General features: G+C 42.3%; 1 protein-coding gene across 1 annotated transcript in view; it reads right to left on the bottom strand.

The window, feature by feature from the left end:
- Positions 1-2,641: 2,641 nt before the first annotated feature.
- The window catches only part of LOC122800478 (putative GPI-anchored protein pfl2), a 102,369-nt gene continuing 81,184 nt past the window's right edge, over positions 2,642-23,826 (bottom strand). The window contains exons 3-4 of the mRNA XM_044069920.1: positions 22,397-22,466; positions 2,642-2,678 (exon numbers count right to left, since the gene is read on the bottom strand). Coding sequence (XP_043925855.1) covers positions 2,642-2,678; positions 22,397-22,466 — 107 coding nt within the window. The remainder of the gene's footprint in view (positions 2,679-22,396; positions 22,467-23,826) is intronic.

The raw sequence follows: 23,826 nt of genomic DNA, 5'->3' as shown, positions 1-23,826 counted from the left end.
TGTACTTCTTCATTCCACCACCAGGTCTCCTTGTCCTCCTTCCTCTTTCCAGATGTCACACCGAGCACCTTTCTAGCCATCTCTCTTACTAGCTCTGCTGTAGTTACCCAGCTATTCGGTAACTCTTCACTGCCACCCATTGCCTGTCTTAACCCTTCCCTGAACATCACCTCACAATTATCATTTTTCAATTTCCACCATTTGATCCTTGATGCTGCCCTCACACTCATCCTCCTCCTCTTCTTGATCACCAATGTCATCCTGCAAACCACCATCCTATGTTGCCTAACTACACTTTCCCCTGTCACCACTTTACAGTCTCCAATCACCTTCAGACTGGCCCTACTACATAAGATGTAACCCCCCTGTGTGCATCTTCCTCCACTCTTGTATGTCACCCTATGCTCCTCCCTCTTGTTAAAATACGTATTCAGCACAGCCATATCCATCCTTTTCGCAAAATCCACTACCATCTGACCTTCTGCATTCTTTTGCTTAACACCATACCTACCCATCACTTCCTCATCCCCTCTGTTCCCTTCACCAACATGCCCATTGAAATATGCTCCAGTCACCAGTCTTTCACCCTTGAGTACAGCCATCACCACTTCATCCAACTCACTCTTGTGGAGCATATGCACGAACAGCATTCATCATTACACCATCAATTTCCAGCTTCATAAACATCACTCTGACACTCTTTTCACCTCCAAAACACTCTTAGCATACTGTTCCTTCAGGATAATGCCTACACCATTTCTCCTCCCATCCACATCATGATAAAACAATTTGAACCCACCTCCGATACACCTAGCCTTACCCCCTTCCATCTGGTCTCTTGCACACACAATACACCAACCTTCCATTGGTCCATCATATCAGCTAGCTCTCTCCCTATACCAGTCATACTGCCAACATTCAAAGTTCTGACCCTCACTATCACAGTCCTAGCCTTTACCTGCCTTCAGGCATGCCTTCCGCCTCTTCTTCTCCTTCGGCCAACAGTAGCCCAGTTTCCGCCAGCACCCTGTTGGCCAGCAGTACTGGTGGTGGTCGTTGTTAACTCAGGCCTCGACCGATCTGGTATGTATATGTGTACTTTTGTCTGCATGTATGATTTGGCAAAATTTTATGCCGGATGCCCTTCCTGACGCAACTCTCCCCATTTATCTGGGCTTGGGACCGGCACAAAGAAATGCACTGGCTTGTGCATCCCCAGACAATGAGCCTATGAAAAAGAAAAGTATATCATAAATGAAAAAGATGGTGACTGTAACATCTAAAATGAATCATCAGTCCAATATTAAAATTGTCACTAAGCTAAAATACAATTCAGTTTTTGGGACATTAATATTAATATCACTTTATAGTACTTTTGCAATAATAAAACAATTTGTAATGGTAAAGTAACTTAGCAGAAGGAAATAATTAGTAATGAAAGCAACAGGGTGTTGCACAAATACTTAAAACTAAATGCTCACATTTAAAAATGATGCTGCATTTGCTTGCCTGCCTTACGTTGGGAATAAATGCAGTGTATTTAGATGCTGTGCTGTGTGCACATGCTGGCATTGTACTTTTATATTGTGTGTTTATTTGGTATTATATCTACTTAGACCAGACTGCAATAAATTTAAATCTCTGTTCTGACTATCATTTATTTATGTGGTGGCTGGTTAGTATAATCAATTAAACTGGGCATAGCGGTGTACACTTCAGTTCATGTGCTGACATTGTTTACAGGATTTGTATATTTGGGTCAAATTTTATGTAACTGGACTTAGTGATCAGTTGATCTCTGTAGATTCAGGTAAAAGATGGGTGTAGAACAAATACAAAATGAATGCCTTCCTTTATACTGATGAATGCATTGAAACACAAGCAGAAAGAATAACAAAATAGTATTGCTCCTAACTGCAGAATAATTGTTACTCAGAACTACATACCTGTCAGGGAGAATGTGGCTTCATTTCAGCCTGCTTCTGGAGGGCAGCCCAGTACAGTTATTTTTTAAGAAACAAACATAATATGCAATTAAATATCTATAATTTATTGTCTTCTTTTTCTGTTAAGCAGCTAAATCAGGTCAAAAGACATCTGCTGTTATCATCACTTCCAGAACTGATTTTCAAAAGTTTTTAGTGGCTGGTATCATCTAATTAGGAAACTTCATGCAAACTTTGCAACATTTTCTGTGTCTCTGTGTTTATTAACATTTACTGACATAGTTTTAATGCAGTTATAACTACACCACTTGGATTGTTTACTGCATTTATATTCGCCAAGCGATCCAGGAACAGCCGGCAGGGGCATGCATGCAAGAGAGCTCCTAAAACGACTCTTGCATGGACAGGGTTAGTGTATGCAAATTACCTCATTTGCTGCTGAAAGCTATGCAAATGAGGTAAATTTACGATCCAGGAAACACTAACCTGTCCGAGCAAGAGTAGTGTTATTTGCAGAAATGTACTCGGTTGGCAACTGAATACCGTTCTGCAAATAGCAAAACGGAGCCATGACAGCTCCAAATAAAGGATGCATCCAGTTGAGGAAGCATGCCAATGGCCAAATATTTGGCCATTGGCATTTGTATGCGTTGCAAAATAATAAAAAATTATTTTTTTTCCTCGATCTCTGATGTTTAAGCATAGCGCAGCGCCTTGCAATCGCACGGCACACTAAAAAACAGAAAAACAAAAAAATTAAAGCCACAAATAGAGATTTAATTCATAATATTAATCTGCCATGCAAGTGAATGGCAGGCTGAAGACAACATGGCTACTGAGTAGAGGCTGCTAAGGGGGGAAGCTCAGTCTAAGAGATGTAACCAAGCATTAGTAGGCAATCCTATGCAAATGAGGGTAAGGATAGTGAATCCCAATTTTACATGGCATATGAGCCAGGTCTGTGGAGTGTAAGAGTAGGATAAGGGGAGTATCAGAGTAGAAGATAGGTGACATCATGAGGGGGGGTATATATGAAAGAATGTAAGCTCATTGGAGCAGAGTGGCATGTGTTTGCTTTCAGTTACTCATCACTAGAAGAGGTGTGTCAACAGGTATCCTAGCTAAAGGTAAGAAAATGAAGGTGTATGCCGTGGATATCACTAAAGTATCTTGTAAAAGTGCCTGCAACGTGTTTGCGCACGAGTGCGCACCTGTATATCCGAGTAAGACTGTGTGCGGTTGTTTAAGCTGGAGTAAGCAAGTGCAAGGTAGTTGAAGTCTGTGTAAGCAAGTTTGCGCCTGTGTGTGTGCGTTTAAGCTGGAGTAAGCAAGTGTTAGGTTGTGGAAACCCGTGTAAGCCTGTGTAAGCATGTGTGCGTGCGTGTGAGCTGGTATGTTTGCGCGGTGCTGCCCCCTGTGGAAACAGAAAGGGAAAAGGAAGCACAGGAAATAGTAGGAAGTTAACCAAGGAGAACTAGCAGAGCTAGCAGGTGAAAACAATCAGAATCAGGCAATTACACAGGCAGTACACTAGCCCAGCCCAGCCCAGCACTTAAAAGTCTGCAAACAACATTCCATCATGTTTTTCTCAGAGACACTGTAACACTGCAGTATACTAAGAAAAGTGAAAACTGAAAAAGCTTTACTGAGACAAAAAATATGTTAGGGGCTGCCATTGCAGTTATAAGGCAACATATGCAACATGCTGAGGTTGGTGACAATGTGAATGCTGCTGAGCAATCCACAGTGAGGAGACGGAGAAGAGTGTACAAGCCCAGGGTAACCTACCAGGGGCTACATGAGCTGGAGATAGTGGAGCACTATAGAGTGGACAGAGACCTCCTGCAGGAAATTGTTGAGCTGTTCAGACCACACCTCACACACAGAACCAACACAGGGGAACCCATCCCAGTGGAAACCAAGATATGTGTTGGCCTAAGAATACTAGCAACAGGTACCTTCCAGAGACCAACTGGTGATATGATGGGAATTTCACAGGCATCAGCATCCAGGGTACTGCACCAGTTCCTGGATGCCATGTCAGCCCATGTCGGTGATCATGTATATTTCCCCAATTCCCATGAGGTATTGGCCAGCAATATGCGTCTTTTCCATGAAATAGCGGAATACCCTGAGGTAGTGGGTGCAATAGACTGCATGCACATATGCATCAAAACACCAGCTGGTGAGCGGGGTAGGGCCTACTTTAACCGCAAGAGCTTCCCCTCCATCAACTGCCAGTTTGTGTGTGTGATGCCCAGGGCATAATACTGAATGTGTGTGCTGCCTGCCCTGGAAGCTACCATGATTCCCATATCTGGCATCTGACGCAGCTGTACCAGACATTTGCCAATGGGGACATCCCTCATGGTCACCTAGTGGGGGATGCTGGATATGCACTGGAGTCATGGCTGATGACACCCATCAGAAATGCACACACACCCGAACAGGAACACCATAATGAGGCACATGACCAAACATGAAATGTAATTGAGCATGTGTTTGGGCTGTTCAAGTCACGGTTCCGGTGCCTGGACACATCTGGTGGAGCCTTGCAGAACTCATCAACTACATGTACCCAAATTGTCATGGTATGTGCTATGCTACATAATATGATCCTGCGAAAACAGCTGCAGCAGGAGCAGCATAGGGCCGGCCAAACAGCCCCCCACCATTGCCAAGGTCATCACAGGCAGAGCGTGACTCAGAGGAGGAACAACCTGAGCCTGCCCCAGTAGGCAGAAAGAGGCGTGCCCAGTATGCCTTGGCCTTGACAAAGAGGCAACCATAGCACATACACTGGCTCAGTAGGAACCCTGGAAATTATACCTCTCTCTGACTTGCACATATAGTAAAAGGGATGCCTAACTTGACACTACCTGTTTTCAAACATGTATACAGAGTGTACTATGTGCATCCAACATAGGCAGCCCTGCAGCATCACCTGAGGCATGATTGCCATGTTGTAAGCAATATAAAGCAGTGCTAAACAGCTATTACCACCATTTAGCATATGTAAACAAAATTGCACGCACTAACTATCACAACCTTGGGCAATGTTGAGCAATATTGGGCAATGTTAAGCAATGTTGGTTAACGTTGAGCAATATTGGGCAAGTTCGGGCAAGGTTGGGTATAGCTGAGCAAAAGCAGGTAAACGTGCTCATATTTGCTTTACTGGTCCTTAAGCAGTCTAGTCTGCCCAGTATGAAACAAAATTCAGTGACAGTCCTCAAACCCAGGATACTGTGCACTATAGTCACAGTACTGAACCACTAAACCATGACACTATTTCACTGGTCAGCCTGTATGAAGAAATGTTGATAAGTCTATGCAAAGTGTCTCATGGAAACCCTGCAGGCACAGCATAATCCCTGTAGCTTTATGACACAAATGTTAGCCCTGCAGTAAAAATACAACTTGATTGGCAACACCCATATAGTATAAATGTTAATATTGGGCGTGTTCACACACGTCAACAAATGTAGTGAACCTCAGACAGCAACATGCTGAAAGGTCACACTGGGCATGCTCACACACTTGAATAAATGAGGCAAATGTCAGGCAGCAACATACTGAAAGTTGAAACTGGGCATGCTCACACACTTAGGCCATGTCTGAGTACAGCAGTGGGTCACACATATCTGGCAGTTGCATGTGTTAACCCAGGAACCTCTCACTATTCACCAATCCTGCCTTCTGCACACAGCTATATGAAAACAGACACATATATAATATATTGGAACCCTGCCATAATCAAATATGTACTGCAGGTACGTATGTTGTTCGTAGAAAGTAGAAAAGCAAAGAAGATTAAAAACCTTCAATCAGTATCACCAATAAACAATGTGCGCTTCAAACATTATACAAACCAGGTTATGGAAAAATTATCTGCGAAGGAGTCCATACAGAACCATGACACTTCCTTCAGCTATGTCATAAACAGCAATGTACACTCATATATGTCCTGAGTCAGGACCAAGTGTAAATGACTGACAATGCCAACATCCTGTCAGACAGGCCCATACATACATACCCACTCACACTGACAAAAGGCCCTAACATCATACCAGGAGATATCACATGTAGAATGGGTAAACAGCTCCTTCCAAAGCTGAAAACAGGGCAGCGATGGGATTACATTGTTTCCCTATATGTGTCATAAGTGAACTGCAGAACAAACAGACCCTGCGTCTGAACAGTCTGTTGAGCCTCACCCTCTCTACAGGATATGAAACTGTTGAATGGGTTACAGCAACATTTGGCACACTCCACAAGTGTTGGTGTACAACACACCATGAAACTATAGTCTTATAAGCCTATGAAGTCTGATCTGCAAGGCCATGGAGTCCATCATGATTGACGTCATACACAGAGCTATTGGAAGCCTACAAACACACAACCCTACCAACTTTGCTTTGGTCATGGGCAGATCATGTTTCCCAAACCTGATAGACTGTTTGCAAGGCAGTCACCCAGGACATACATCAATGAAATGAGCTACACATGTCCCACATAGACTTTGAATAGCCCTTTTCCAACATCCCAGACACATGTCGTATCCACAAAATCAACAACCTGTGCATAAATATGTATTGTCATCAGATGGATTGGCAACTGGGACACAGATAGATCACACAAGGTAAGAATTGTGGAGTCCTGTTCAAGCTGGTAACACCTGCTGTCCCCCATGGCACAGTCCTGGGATTGCATAAAACAAAGTGCACACACATTACCATGTGTAGTCTGATGATGTCAGCATCCCATAAATATAGCAGGAGAAATGCAAGCTCCCAGTAAAGCATATAGCGCGTTGTGTTAATGCATACTTCTCTAGTATCTTAACATAGTTAGGTAGGGGTTTGAATCCTGCAATTGCTGATTGTGTGTGTTTCGGGGGGTGTATGTTTGTGTGTGATTTCCTTTGAGAGGAGTGCCCTTTTTTGGAGACTAGGAAAACACCTTAAAAGTGGTATATTCATCTTTGGCAAGTCTGATGATGTCAGCATCCTACAAATATAGCAGTGGAAATGAAAACTCCCAGTAAAGCATATAGAGCATCGTGTTAATGCGTACTTCTATAGTATCATAACATAGTTATGAAGGGGTTTGAATCCTGCAATTGTTGAGTGTGTGTGTGGGGGGGGTTTCTGTGTGATTTCCTTTGAGAGGAGTGCCCTTTTTGGAGATTAGGAAAACGCCTTAAAAGTGGTATATTCATCTTTAAGTCTGATGATGTCAGCAGCCTACAAATATAGCAGTGGAAATGAAAACTCCCAGTAAAACATATAGCGCGTCATGTTAATGCGTACTTCTCTAGTATCATAACAGAGTTAGATAGGGGTCTGAATCCTGCAATTGCTGAGTGTGTTTCTGTGTGATTTCCTTTGAGAGGAGTTCCCTTTTTGGAGACTAGGAAAACGCCTTAAAAGTGCTATATTCATCTTTGGCAAGTCTGATGATGTCAGCAGCCTACAAATATAGCAAATGGTAACAGTGGAACTGAGATCCCCACCCATGGGCATTCACCACTGCACCATCACAGCCCCAAGGGTGGCTGTGCTGGGGGCTGCGTAGGAGGGGCAGGCTAGGTAAAGCACTGCTTAGCTATGGGCAACTATATTACGCTAGGTAAAGCGCTGCTTAACTATGGCAACTATAATGAGCTGGGTAAAGCGCTGCTTAACTACAGGCAACTATATCGAGCTGGGTAAAGTGCTGCTTAGCTACGGGCAATTATATGTCAAGATCCTTCTTATATTTATATATATACATTTTGTTCACTGATACATAGGCCATTTCAATGCATTTTAGTAAAATTTTATTCATATATGTCAGGAATTATTTCATATACTAATTTAAACATAAAATAGAATGGGGAGTGGTGGGACTCGAACCGTGAATGCCTCCTCTTTGTGTGAAGGCTCTACCACTACGCTATTGCTATTTGGCTTAATTTGCATAAACATTTCTTATTATGCTCTTCGATGTTGGAATTGCTAACTGTGGCTAAGCAATGGGCACATCTGCGCACACACGTGCAAATACGGGCAGCTATATCAAGAATGAAAAAAAATATATCATAAAAGTTTTACTTTTTATAACTGTACTGGGAATTTACAATGTGAGGGAGTGTAGTGTTGGGTATGTAGACATTTGAGCGGACTTGCTCATGTGTGTTGATGTTTCACAATTCAGAAACTTGCAGGGGCATGGACCTTTGGACTGCTCGGCAGTCAGACATGCCCCCTGCCTTCTTGCACGGTCCGTGTTAGACTTGAAGTAGAGTCAGCATGCCCTCGTGAATATGCATGGCACGCTGACGTCATACCATTCAACTGCAGTTTCCGAGTAAGACTTATTTAGTCTTACACAGAGGATTCGTGAATCCGGGGGAGTGTCTTGTCAGTGGGAACAGATTAACTTTTAAAAAAGACAATGAAGGTTATAGTGGTAGATGTCAATCTAGCTATCATGATTTAAACAAACAGGGTAATCAGGAGTGAAGATGAAGACAAAAAAAATGAATGCAGAATTGACTATCCTTTCCTGCTTCTCTTACTAGAGACATTCAACTGAAATAAAAGACTGAGACATTTAAACAGAATTGCTACAAGATGCTCGTTCAGCCAGTCATTGTCTATTACCACCTTACTGTAGCTCAGGGTAGCATGTAGAAGGCTATTGTGGTCAATCAGCTTGTCAACAAGAGGACAGTTCTACTATAAGGAGTTCAGCAGTTGGAGAAGAGGGTTAATACTTTAAGTTGTAATTTCTGTTGCACAGGGTTTGATTCCATCAGCCATTTGCCTACTGTGTGACTTTGAGCAAGTCACTTAACCAGACATTGATGCAACTCCTGCATCACTGCTTGCAACTTCTCTATCCACCTGTAGATAGAGCTTCCTGAATGAGCAGATGCTGACTGAGGGGAGAAGATGAAAAGACTTTATGCTTAAAGGAATTCATTATGAAGTAAACTAAGGAAATTGCTTTGGATGAATCACTTTTGCCTTTGGAGAGTGATGCTGGATCTGAAGCTGAGAATATTGATTCCAGGGTGAGACTAATTGGATTTAGCTAATGTAAAAGAACCAGAAGCTTCCAACTTTCATGGTTGTGTTGGCAAAACATCAGGTACTGATCTTGCCAGTGTTTCTGTGCCAGCCATCTAGTACTCTGGATGAAGTCAAGGTCAGATGGTCATCAGCTAAATCAATGTCAAAAAGGAGGGTGACAAAAGCAAAAGCTGGATTTTGGAATCCTGTGATAAGTACAGAAGGAAGACATTGTTAAATTAGCTGTTTATGTAAAGCCTCTGTTATTACAAAGTACAATGTTACTAGTATATTCTAATAGATGAAATATGAGATATTTATGGAAATTTGTCCTTAAAAGAAGAGTATTGTCTAAAATATGGACATATGCATGCTCTCCTGCATATATCAGGAGAATATACATATGAACTGAGTTTTGCTACAAAGTTTATTTTGCTTAGGTTCCTCTTCTGTTGTGATTTTACTTCCTAGAGTGGTCTTATGTAAATACTCTGAAGTTCATCTTTCATATTCAAATTTGACAAAGCAAGTAACTGTTTCTTTCTATTGTAATATGCATATGCTGCTGATATTAAAGCCTGGTTGCATTTTGGGATACTCTGACCCCGGCATTCAATAAACTCCATGTAAGCTTCGCCGAGAGCCTTCATGGCATTTACATGTTAGTGTGATGGCATGCAGCAGGCGGCAGTGTGCAATGCATATTAAAAAGGTGCGGCTTGCTTAACCTAGGTTTTGTGGCTGGCCTGGAAACAGTGTAAGCGAATGTGGATATGAATTCCATTTAAAACAGAACACCTATATGAGGAACAGATTTGATCAGAATGACATAATGACGACCAGGGTTTCACAGATAGCCGTGAATCTGGTAGTGAAACATATCACCACACAGGCCAACATAATGCAGGGACATTAAACCAGTAATAGGGACATATTTGCTATACATGTTGCATAGACATGTGGTAGAATGAAACTCAAACATACCTGTCATCCTCTCTGAGCAAGATATGGGGACAAAGGCATACATAACGGGTGGACAAATGCCCAAAAATAGTGACATATTTTTAATATTGCACTTCAAAACTTCAGTTGATAGAATAAATAGGTGGTACATTAGCATGAACTTTCTGAAGAACATGACGTTTGAAACTCAAATGTCAGTCATCAGTTTCTGAGTTCACTCCACAATGACGTGCCAATGATTTGCCACAAAACAAACATGCTATGAGGAAAAGATCACAAATATGAGACAAAAACTAGGCAAATCTGAACAGCTGAAAGGTATGCACTCAAATGTATGTAATATTGAGTCATATCAGTCCAGAGATCATCCCAGTGATATGGCAGAAAGCCACATATTTGATAAGGAAAACATCTGGACATCCTGGACAGTTTAGAGGTATGAATGTGAAGTATATGGTCCAAACACAGTACAAGACAGTGTACCTGCAGTAAAGAGTATTGTAATATTCCATTGTTGGCATTCTGTATTGAAGCTGTATTAATGATCTGTAACAGGGCATGGAGTGCCATGTGCAATGATCACTCAGAGGAAGTGTGTTATTGAATAGGGACACACAGATGAATTGTAGGAATCATCACAGGGAAGTACTACAGGTGAAACTTCCTCATGTACAGCAGAGGAGGGCATGTCAATGGAAGATGGTTGTAGAAGCAACACAAAGCACACAAAGCACATATCTATATGGTACAGTATGGACTGTACAGTGAAAATAAGTTGTCTGTGACTGTCACACAAGGTGACATAACAATGGGGAGGATGTGTGTGAGCTAATCATCCTTACATGAATAATGCAGAGGACATCTATCAGGGATCTGACATACAATTGGGGTAGGGTGCATATTGTGAAACTATGCAAACTGATATGCCTGAAAGTGAGTGTACTTTCTGCAGAGGTCTCCAGCAAGCTGTCTACAGGTAAAGAATAATTTATTTATTATTTACTTATTGGCACTTGTTTACTGGGAAAGTCCACTGGGCCAAGATAGCCCATTTTCAGTGGAGGCCAGGGGAGAAAAGCTCCAGCAAAGAAATTGGTACATATTACAACAGATTTTAAGAACACCACAGTAAAATAATTCAGAAATTGGGTTAATGCTTAAACCAATAAACAATATAATATAGACTCTTACTAGAAAGTGTCTACAGAGAAAAATAAAAATACATGGAATAAATGTGAATTATATTAAAATCAGGAAATATAAAGAGTCAGGAGAGGGAGGGATTAAAGAATGGAGTAATAGAAATACCAGAAAGGAGCTAGTCATAGACAGACATGGAAAGAGAAACTGAGTACACTTAGTGGATAGTGTAGAATAGGGAATGGAGGAAAGAGGGGGATGAAGTATTAGAGAAGGAAGGGAGATAGTAAATTAATGGAGCCAGTGCCCAGAGGGGGGGAGAGATGCTGGGGAAAGAAGGAGTAGGAGGGTCTGGCAGATAGAGAAGTAGAAAGAGGAAAGGGAGGTAAGGAAAGAGAAGGGAAATGGAGAGAGGGGAGAGGAGAAGGAAGTTAAGGCCTAGGGTTTTGTGGGAAGAGGTTAGATGATGGGAGTTTGTGTAATACCACAGTTGCATAACTACTTGGAGATCATGGAAAACATTATAAGAACCAACCACAGTCATGGACAGTATCAGAATAATACCACCACTATTCTCATGCCTCTGAAATAACATATGTGATGTGCAGTGATAGATGAGCCTACACACACACACACACGCACACACGCACACACGCACACACACACACACACACACACACACACACACACACACACACACACACACACACACACACACACACACTCACTTGAATAACTATTATGGAGGATAACCACACACTGTCCTGGAACTGTAATTTATTCAAGAGAGACACTGCTATACCTGTATGTGACAGTATGGGCAATACAGGCTAGCTGACCTTGTGTGCATGGCCTATATATATATATATATCCATATATATATATATATATATATATATATATATGTATATATCACATCACAATCCACACTGTCATGAATGATATACATGCCATTATGTTGTCAAACACATATGTATATAGTGTGTGCATAAGGAGAACAGGTAGCACAAATGCATCTGGTGTAACAACTTGAGTGGTGTTCTGCACCATCAGGCAGTCATGTATATTCCACAGAAAGAATACCTAGGTATTGCTAATAAGCTGTGTGATGTTACACTGTGTCAAAGGTTGTACACTTCAGTTACACATTACTGGAATATGTGTAGGGAGGTAGATGAAGAAGAGTGCATTGTACACAGTTATTGGTGTGATGACGGCTGTGAACCATGAAGGTATTATGGCCTCTGATGTGCTTGTCCTTCACATACCCAGTACTTGTGTTACATTCATGGGAATAGTCAGTAATGTGACCACATGCTGGTGGATGTACCACTTACCTTCTACCCCAGGACATAGGTCACATACCTATTGGTATGATTATAGGGGTGTTATGTCCACATTATTCTTGAGTGGTGTGCTTGTTTCCTGATTCAACAAGTCATCCATGTTTTATTCCAATGAGGTGTTGTCATGGCTGTGGCAGTGGATTTTGGTATGTGTTGATACTGTCTGTATTATACTAATATCACAGATGGAGTCAATGATTGCCCACAATCTGTTGCCCTCCAGGCAGCTATTTGGATACAGCATGTGTATGTCATCTGTGATGTCCATCACTTAATGTGCAGGAAAGGGCCTAGCAGTCACCCCTGATGTACCAATCTGATCACTGGACCTGACATATGGGTCACACCGTGCATTTCAACATAGTGAGATGCCACATATGTCATGCACTGGTCTACCCATTTGGTTATATAGCTGTTTATGGCCACATATGACAGTGTTGACTGAATACCTTATTGTGGATTTGTGCCAAATGCCTTCACCTGGTCAGGTTCTACAATATGATGCTGTTGTCATCATGCAGGGCCTCTATGACCTCTTTGAGGACATCTATTGCATGTAATGGATTTAATGTAGCATTAACAACTCACACAGGTCTGTTGTCCACATCTGGAATATTACTAGTGTAGATGTAGAAGAGGTCCATGATGACATGTTGGTCTAGCTCACAGTCAAGAAGAAGCAGGATGTTTCTATACATGCATGCATCAGGTGCTGTCCCTCCAACTCAGGTGGATGCATGTTGATGTATAACCTTGTATGGGAATATAGGCATTGTGGAAGGTGTGTTGAACTGTGTATTCAGAGATATCAAGATGTTGTATGTGCTGAGTCATGCCATAGGTGGTCTGTGATGTTGTTACAGCCCAATGATTCTGTGTAATAGGTGTGGATGAAGGTACTACAGTGCATAATGCCTATTGTGATCTAGGTTAGGATTTTGACACAACCCCCATGCAGGTATTATTGAGAACACCTCCAAACTGGGGATTAACCCTTACATCACTTGATGGGTAACCAATTGGCTCACTGACAGAAAACAGCATGTGAAAGTTGGTGAATCAACCTGTACCAGTAGAGCTGCCACCACTGGCAAACCCCAGGGATTTGTGCTTGACATTTACAGTTTGAACTTTATTTCTCGACAGTGCAGACTAAAGTAGATGGCCTTTGGCTTATCAAGTTTTCTGATTCTTGCATATTGTGCACAATCATCAAGTCCCATAGTACAGGAGGAGCTAACACACACACCTGAATGGTGACAAAGGCACACAGTCTATAAATAAATGCAGAAATGAGTGTTTGTAATGTTATCCATCTGAAAAGTGGTATTCCATGTTAATCACAGCATTGATAACAGTCCTGCTATGCAGAAACCCAGTGATACAAGCACTGGGAACATATGTAGATAGCACTCAGAACTTTGACCACCAAGTGTCCACACTGTTATTGAAAGCCTATGTTGTGCAGGCAAGGCTGACCTCTGATTAACTGGTGCCCTAGGCAAGAAGTCTCTACAGTGCCCCCCTCAACACCATCCTGTGCCCCCATCCTGGTCTGCCTACACCATCCAGATTACTGGAAAAATGCCCCCTACTAGAGAGGCAGCCACCTAGTTGGCCTATGCCTAAGGCCGGCTGTGTGTGCACATCATAAGTCACACCATCATATCAAGATCTTAGGATTGTATGACAGCACTGTAGTCAAACCGCATCACAACACTAATAGAGTATAATGCTGTCTTTTTCATGTACCTCAGCAGACACATGTAGCAGCTGGAAAGACCACAGGGCTTTCACAGCAAGATAATATAGGGGCTACAAACCATACAGTGATGTATGTGGATAGATTAAAACCCATGTCACTGTAATCTTTATTGAATAGGATGAGGTGACTTCTGCCTGGTCTCAAGTCCAGTCTCTAATCCTGCCCTTGTGGGAGTACTGCATATCCAAAAATTTGACATAGCTGATGACACTGATGACATCAGCAGTGTCTGCTGAGGAGAATATAATAGCGTTCCACATGCTGGTGTAAAATGCCCTCTGAAATGTCAAGCAACAGCACACACAGTTGACTGCAGTGAGAATAGAACTCCTACCTGTATAAGTATACAGACTGCAAAACACAGTACTTTATGCAAGCGCCACAGTGCAAGTCCAACTTGAAGTGTTTCAGGCAACATTTTATAGTTGATGACATCAGCAGTGTCTGTTGAGGAAAATATAACAGTGTCCCACATGCTGGTGTAAAATGCTCTCTGCAATGTCAAGCATGCACGAGCGTGCGCACGCACACACACACACACACACACACACACACACACACACACACACACACACACACACACACACACACACACACAGCTGACTACAGTGAGAATGTAACCCCTACCTAAGTACATAGACTATAGAATACAATACTTTACACAAGCTCTGCAGCTCACATCTTACTTGGAGTATCTCAGGCAACACTTTATATCTGATATCAGCAGCAGTGTCTGTTGAGGAGAATATAACAGTATCCCACATGGTGTGAAATCATCTTTGTAATGTCAAGCAACAGCTCACACACACAGTTGACTGCAGTAAGAACAGAACCCCTACCTAAGTACACAAATTATAGAATACAATACTTCATACAAGCATCACATCTCAAGTCCAACTTGGAGTGTCTCAGGCAACACTTTATATGTGATGACATCAGCAGTGTCTGTTGAGAAGACTATAACTGTGCCCCATATGCTGGAGTAAAATGCTCTCTGTAATGTCAAGCAGCAGCTTACACACACACACACACACACACACACACACACACACACACACACACACACACACACTTGACTGCAGTGAGAATGGGACCCTTACCTAAGTACACAGACTACAGAACACAATACTTTACACAAGCACCAAGGTACAAGTTTGACTTTTAAATGACTGCAGGTCAGGTTATAGTGGATGACATCAGCAGTGCATGTTGGAGAGAAGAAGTTGGAGGCCTGCATGAAATGAACCTGTAGACACGTGCAAGTATCAAAATACTGTCAGCTCATGGGATTGAATGGTAACTGCAGGATACACACTTTTGCTCTTCTGGCTTCACACAGACACACACACACATACACATACACACACACACACACACACACACACACACACACACACACACACACACACACACACACACACACACACACACACTTGACTGCAGTGAGAACAGAACCCCTACCTATCTAAGTGAACAGACTACAAAACTCAGTACATTATACAAGTGTCACGGCACAGTCTGACTTTTGCAAGCCTGCAGGTGAACGTATAATAGATGACATCAGCATGCCATGTGGGAGACAAAATGTTGGGAGACCTGCATAGGCTCATAACTTTATATGTACATAGGAGGCTATTAGCTTAATGGCCCTACTGTGTTTATAAGCCTAGCTGTGTAAAAGCACAAGTACCCTTATTGAGCATAGTTGGATAGTTATTGTTAGCAGAGCAATTTTTGTGAGCACCACCAAGTGGCCCTGTCCATGAGGGATATAGGTGCCACCCCAGAGGTGACTTAACAATCACTCAACCAATAGTCATCGCTGCGCTTGAACAGGGTTATTGAGGATCACTGATTCACATGCAGTGGGAGCCTATTATGGAGGACTGTGAGTCATTGGGGATATATCTGTCTCCCCAGTATGTTCTGTTTATATCACAGGCTAGGTTGAGAACCCAGGGCCAAGATATTCTTGTCCCATTTAATTTGTTGATGTGCAGCATTTCCAGTAGGGCAGGGTCTCAGACTGCTGTGTAGGGCAGACATAGGTCACCCCTCAGCAGCGTGCATGACACTGAGTACATGATGATGTATGTCATGTTTGGAGGCCTTGCAGTCTCCCAGGCACAACCCTGTTTGTTCCCAAATCGCTATTGGTGTCTGGTGAGATACTGACAGAAGGAAGCATTGTATTCAGTTATTGGTCTGCTAAGGGTAGAGTACAGCAGATGTATGACCATCATGGTCTTGGATCTAATGCCAATATGTATGATGTGTGCAATGAAAAATGTTTGTGTGTCACCACTATGGACACATAGTGATGAAAGTGTCAATCGCTATCAACATGTGTTCCCAAGTCTCACAACACTGTGTTTTAGCTTAGAGTGGTGCTATGTATATCAAAATTAGTTGGGGTACCTCATTGCCAAATAGTTTAATGAGCCATTGTATGCTTTAAGGTTCATTCCATGAGTTTGGAACCAATCATTTGTGTGTGGCAGCTCCTTCCATAATATGTTACCATCATTGGGGGACTCTATATTAGTGCATCCAGTTACCAGTTATCTGCAAACTTGGTAAACCAGAGATCATCTACCATTGCCTGCAGTTCAGGGAAGTAGTTTGAAAACAGTTGACGGCCCAGCACAGATACTTGTGGTATTCTAATGGTAATTGGTTACTGGTAGAGGTTTAATCTCCAACTTTGAGAATGTGTGTTACGTCAGTGAGCCAGTTGCCTATCCTATACCACTGTATGGCTTAATTCCCACATGGGAGATCTTCATTATGACACAAAAAGAGGGATAGTGTCATAGGCCTTAGAAAAGACAACATAGGCGTAATGTCCTGTTATTCCTCGTCCAGGTCTGTGGGATCACTGACAGTATCCAAGAAGTCCACAAGGTTCACTAAGCAAAATCTACCCTTGACAAAAACAAAATGTGTAGGTTCACGTGTGTTGAAGCTCCTATGACCCTGTGGATATTGTCCATGCTGATGCCTTCTTCAGTCTTGCAGATAAATGTTTTTAGGCATGGGGTCAATAGTTGTAGTTCTGCATGTTATCAGATTACTGTACATTGCATAGCACACATTTGATATTACATTTTGCACTCTGGTTGATATATATGTGGAAATAGTACTGAGACACCAGGGTTGCAGTGCTTGGGTGGGTGGCAACAGATGGATGTACTGTAAATATGTGACATGTTGTTAGGTCCCTCAGTTTGTAACGTTTATACATGTAAGTTCATGTTATGCACAGGAAATGGACAGTAAACAGCAGTAATACAACTTAATATAAACATTTCCATAGCGCGGTGAGCAACAGGTTTGTGTAATGGTTAGCAAAGTGCATACTCATATGAGATATGCATGTTTGTATGTAGGTAAGCAGTGCACAAATGCGAGCCGCATTGCTAAAGCCTGACAGTACTGAGTCTATGAAATACACGTACTGTTTAACTGAATCTGCGGCAGCAAGTGTTAATGCACTGATATATTCCTTTTTTTGGCCCAGATGGTACTGGGTTTGAATACAGGTGTAGCTAATACTTTAAAAATACTTTTCATTACAGAGTGATAATGCAATGACATGAATTGTTATTATGAGATGTGTTGCTGTGTTTTGTGTTCAGAGGTTCATAGGTAGGTAGTAGGCTATTTGCCCAAGGGCCTAAGTAAGCCTAGCCAACAAGGTTCCCTGGCTTAAGCCACCCAAGAAAGTTATTTTCCTGTGATCCTGTTGAGCAGAGCCGCAGAAGTGATCCCTAGGGTATGTTTCGTATTTCCCATCCACTCATCAAGATTTTTCTTGAAGAGTGCTAATGAGGAACTTTGCTTGACATAGATGGGTAGCTTGTTCCAGGGTATGGGAAGTCTCTGGGACAGGAATCTATCCCTCTAGGATGTCCTGTTTATTGTGGTGACAAGGTTTAGGTCTCTAGAGCATGTAGCTTGAAGGGATTAGGATTTCTTTAGGTGCAGCATGTCCAACAGCTCTGGGTTTGACATTGCTTTATATGTTAGGCAGAGATCACCTCGGAGTAGGTGATATGCTACGGAGTAAAGCTGGAGGTTTTTGAGACGTTCAGTGTATGGCATCTGTTTGAGGCCAGTAATCCTCTTTGTGAGGTACTTCTGTGGCCTTTCCAGCTGCTGCAGATGTCTTGTGAGGTACATTCTAAAAGGGGCATTGTACTCTATAATGGGTCTAATGAGTGTTGAGTAGAGGGGAACATGACCTCTTTTTCCTGGATGAGAACCCTTTTGTGATGAGGTGTGCCATGTAGAAGGATTTCCTGACTACTGTGGCAATGTGATTATCAAAGGAGAGACTACTGTCCACCTGGGTCTCAAGGTCACTTATCACACATTCGGCGTTAAGTAGACTGCCACCTATGTGGCAGTTCATAGGTACAGAGTTTTTACCAAAGGGGATGACAATGCACTTTTTGCCATTGAGCTTGAGGCCATGGCTCTGACACCAGGCATCTGTCTCAGTGAGGCCCTTCTGTAGGACATCCACATCATTTGTGGACTGAACTATGGCTCCTAGTTTGCAGTCATCTGTGAACTTCATTAGCCAAAGGCCTTCTATGTTAGCTTGTAATAAGTAGATACCAAACAGGAGAGGTCCCAGGACTGAACCCTGTGGTACTCCACTTGTCACTAGTTTGAAGTTATATTTGGAGTCTGCAACTTTTACAGTGTGGGTTCTGTCAGTGAGCCAGTTGGCAACCCATCTTGTGACATAAGGATTTATACCTAGTTTAGTGAGTTTATCTATAATTCCAGAATGGGGGAATGGTGTTGAAAGCCTTGGCAAGGTCAAGGCAGGCTGTGTGAACCACATTACCCTCATCTACAGCTTTGGTGACTGCCTCAAAGAGGTCAATCAGGTTCAGGAGGCATGATCTGCCTTTCACAAACCCAAACTGGGTGGGGCCCAGTGTTTGGAGGTTACCAATGTCTTTGTTTATGAGTTCCATGATGATACATTCCATGATCTTACAGACCAGGCTCATCAGGCTAATAGGGCGATAGTTCCTGGGATCAGTGGTGGCTCCCCCTTTGTGGAGTGGGATAACTGTTGCTGTGCACCATTCAGTGGGCACAAAGTCTGATGTGAGGCTCTGATTGATCATGGTGCTTAGGTGGGGAGCCAGTTCATTCTGAAGTTCATGTAAAATGCAGCCTGGGATGTTGTCTGGTCCCATGGATGCTGTGTTTTTAACCTTAGAGATTGCAGCTTTTACCTGCATAGTTGTGATTACAGGGACTCTGCATTCTTCCTGTACAGATATGGGCCCTTAGGGAGTGAGGGGGGGTTAAAGTTAGCACTGAACCTATTTACCAGGATGTTGGCAATATCAGTTGGTTCTGTAATTTTTGTGCCGTTGTGCTGTATCTCAGAGCAGATCTGGGTGTTGCCGTTGAGATTCCTGACATGGCTATAGTATGATTTGTGGTTGTCCTTAGAATTAGTGGCAATTTTGTTTTTCTAGCTAGCTTTGGAGGATCTTATAAGGGATCTCAGCTTCTTACTGAGGCTGACCCGGGAGCTCCTCCACTCATGGGATTTTACTCTCTTTTGCAACAGTTTCTTCCTTCTGTTGTAGAGTTTGTTTATGGCAGGAGACCACCAGATTGACTTCCTTTTTTTTTGGAGAATAGCATCTTGGTTCTGTTTGGGATAGCACAATCCATGCACTTGTGTAAGTGCTTATAGAGTGCATTTTTGTAGGATTCAGCAGTCGTAACTGTATTGTCCATCTGCATGGGTGTCATGACGTTCACCACTTCTGTCTTAAGAAGCATGAAGTTGGCTTTGGAGAAAAAAATTACCGTGGTTTCCTTAATGGGGGGTGGGGGTGGGATGTGGATATCTAGGGTGGTTAGCTTATTGTCAGCTCTGACCAACAAGGAGTTCACTTCAGGTGTGGAACACTGGTCACTCATGTTGGTAATGACTAGGTCTAGGATATTGTTGACCCTGATGGGGGTCTGGATAAGTTGATCCTGGGCATTGGAATTTATGAATTCCAGAAAGCATTGAGTGAAGGAGTTGGTACATGAGTAGTTTTCCCAGTTAATGGTGGGATAGTTGAAATCACCCATTATTAGGGTGTTTGGTTGAACCCTAATAGCTATGGGCATAATGCAGTGGGGTTAAGCTGCATTGGGCAGAGGTAACCAAAGAATTTTGCCTCAGCTCACTGTTGCTGCTCATTGGTGTACAATGCATGCCTCCTCACAAACATGAAGCCCAAAAAGTGAAGAATCCATTGCTTTTTCTGTTATTTATGTGTGTTATGTGTGATTCTATTTTTTGACCAGATTAAAGGTATGAAAATGGAATAGATAGGAAAGTGGTCAAATGCAGACCAAGCAGGGAGAACAACAAAGTGTGACAGTTAGTACTGAGTCTCTGTAATATAGCTGCTATTTAACTGACTCTGTAACAACATGTTAATGCAGTGCTATGTTCCTTTTTGAGGCCAGATGGTACTGGGTTCAAATACAGCTGTATGTAATACTTTTAACTACGTTTGAATTATTGTTGCTGCCCATTGATGTGTGATGCATACCATCGTGCCATAATGCATTAAAGAAAAGAAATGGGGAAGATAGGACAGTGGTGAAATAAGGAGAAACCAGGGGGAAGAACAAAGGGAAAGTAGGTCAGGAATGTGCAGGAGGGAGATACCAAGGAACCATAGCTATCCATTTCTTTAACAATGTAGAGTGAGCATATGTGCAAAATATTAACTAAATTTGGGCTGAGAGAGGGGTAGCCACAACACAATCATGTTGTATATCCAATTAGACTGAACCAAGTGTGTCAAGAAGACACTTGTGCAAAATGGAGATCTATGTTTGGGATGATTTTTTGTTTTGTGGGACAGGTGTCCATTTGTTTTCTTTCTTTTGAGAGTGAGAGGAATGTTGAGGAAGGGATATGGGTATGTCTGGGTCAGGTAAGTTGGGTAGGTGAGGAAGCAATTGCAGACAGACAAGAATAACAAGACAAGAGACAGGGATGGTGCTGGAAACAAAAGGTTGGGGGTCACCATGATTGGGGTGAGGGTGGGGATATCCAGAACCAGTGGTTGTCAAGCTGCGTGACAATGAGAATCAAGTCCTCACTTAATGGACTGTCATCACTGTCACCCCACTCTGCCACAGGCTGAATTACTTGACATCTCCTTCTCCTCCTTCTACTACTACTGTATAAAATGAGAGCAAGCAGCCTCTCCAGCCAGTGTAGGTGTACACCAGCACAGCCCTATGCACCATCCCTGGCAACTCGGTGCAGGTAATAAAATCACCATCTCTGCTACTGTTCCTGGAGTGTACCACTGGACTGGCCTTTGGGGCAGGACTACCTGAGAGGGCAGGTTGTGCAGGGGCAGCAAAGGTGGTGCTACCTGGTTGGCTCCCAGATGTGCTGGGGCAATGGTGCTGGAGCTGGTGGAAGGGGGGGGTGCAGATCCCATGGAGCAGGCCTACCCTGCTATGCTGTGGAGCATTCAGTGATGTGGTACATATGCAAGACATGGACACATTTTGATGACACATAAAATACAATGGAAAATAAAAATAAAATAAAAATAAAAAAGAGAGATAAGGGTTGGAGGTGAGAGAAAAAAAGAGATAATAGTAGTACCTTCATATGTGACATACAATGCATTAATACAATTATTTCTCTCCATTATCTTAAGCTTTACTTTTAATATTACCACCTCCTAACAGAGAACTTTTACTTTTAAGACTACCAGCTCCTAACAGATGCACACTGCACACTTTACTACAGATTGCATCAAGTACTCCTTTACATGTGCATTTATTGTACATATGTGTGTTCCAGTTATACAGATTACAGTTTACTGCAGGGCATGTGTGGCACTGGTATTGAGCTTTTACTTTAAAACTTTAAGTTACACATAATTGAAGAATTAGCAGTACTGTATACTTGAGAAATATGGTATTTGAATCCACCACCTCTGACTAAAGGCTAATATTATATTTTTGGTTTGTGCTACAGACTAATGCATGCATACTTGCTTTTACAATTGAGATACTCATGCTCAATGTGACACAACTGTATAAAATACCAACCAAACTATCTTTAACTTTTAATGCTATGATGACACTACTCTTCTGCTGCATACATACCACATGCTTCCCTCATCCTCGCCAGTCTTGTGCCATGGGTCCCAAACACTGCACTCCCTTTCCATGGCAGCTGTGGAAAAAACAGAACAGAACAGAATACCATTATGAATACCATTCTTGCCTATATTCTGCTTTTAAGCCTTACAAGTACTCTCTGTAGTTGATACTTACACATCTGTGGGATGTCCTAAGTCCTACATTCCTTGATCCAAGCATCAAGGGTACCCCTCTTCCTCCTCTGGAGGTTGTTGTAATGATACCAACATTGTTCAGAAGTGCAGGGAATACCAGTAGCACTGGTCATAGCCTGGGCCAAACTATCTCAAGCTTCTCACTTATAGTGGGGCCCAGGATAGTCACTCTGCAGCAACCTGTCTCTGTGATGTTTCACTACGAGTCCAAAAAATCTTAAACTCCTGGATACCCCATCTCTGAGCCCTAAATCTCACACCTTCTCCATGAACTCCTGCCATGTCTATCATGGATAAAGTGCAATGGAGAATGATGGTTACCCTCCAAATTCCAGTTATCACATTTACTAGGAGTGTACACACTGTTTGAAAATGTTGCACACCATTTACCATCACACAAAACACAGTACACAATGGTAAGTGGTGTGCAACAGTAGCAAACAATGCAATTTAAAGGTTATTTGATGTATAGGCAGTTGTGTATGTGTGTTTGACAAATGTGAAGGTCATGGCAGTCCACAGAGCAGAAATATACTTACAGGAATATAGTACACAGTATACCCACAGTCAAACATTTGATAATAAACATGATAATGCATAGATAAATAAATAAATGACACAATATTAGTGTCTCAGCCATCGTGCACATAATTAATATCATGTACACTATGTCAAGTGTTATAAGTGAGAGTGACTATAATGGGAAGTGGAACAACTGAAAAAGTGTATGAAACATGCTGTATTTGAACCCAGGACCATGTTCCTGGCAGTCGTACACTAACACCTGTTGCCAGGAAAGAGTTGAAAAACAGCTGTTCATTTTTCAGTTCATTGCTGTAAACTGCACTGTCACAACAGTAAAACAAAGGTTACATACCTTGTACTAGAACCCAGGACCATCTGTACTCCAGACCTACACTTACACCTGCTGCCACAGGATTAGTTATATGACATTCCCTATCTTACTATTCATTCTTACGGTGTCTCTGTAAACCACAGTATAATGTCACTTAGTGGGTTTGCATGATGCCCAGTAGTATTAATTGAATGCATCTGTTTTCTATTTGTGGTTATTTTAGGCCTGTCTGCTTCCTGAGTTGCCAGTTTGCGCACTGCTGCGCTTCATGCACACCAGATAAACACAGCTGAACATGACATTCATTTTTTATCCATTTCCCCTGTTTGCGCTAAGCAACACAGCATGCAAACACTGGAAAAAAATAGAGAAAAGGATTCAAA

The sequence above is a fragment of the Protopterus annectens genome, chromosome 4.part0, assembly GCF_019279795.1.
Source record: "Protopterus annectens isolate FY-2018-M chromosome 4.part0, PAN1.0, whole genome shotgun sequence".
In the NCBI taxonomy this organism is placed as follows: domain Eukaryota; kingdom Metazoa; phylum Chordata; order Ceratodontiformes; family Protopteridae; genus Protopterus; species Protopterus annectens.
The sequence above is the reverse complement of the archived record's forward strand: the minus strand, read 5'-3'. Positions and strand labels throughout refer to the sequence as shown.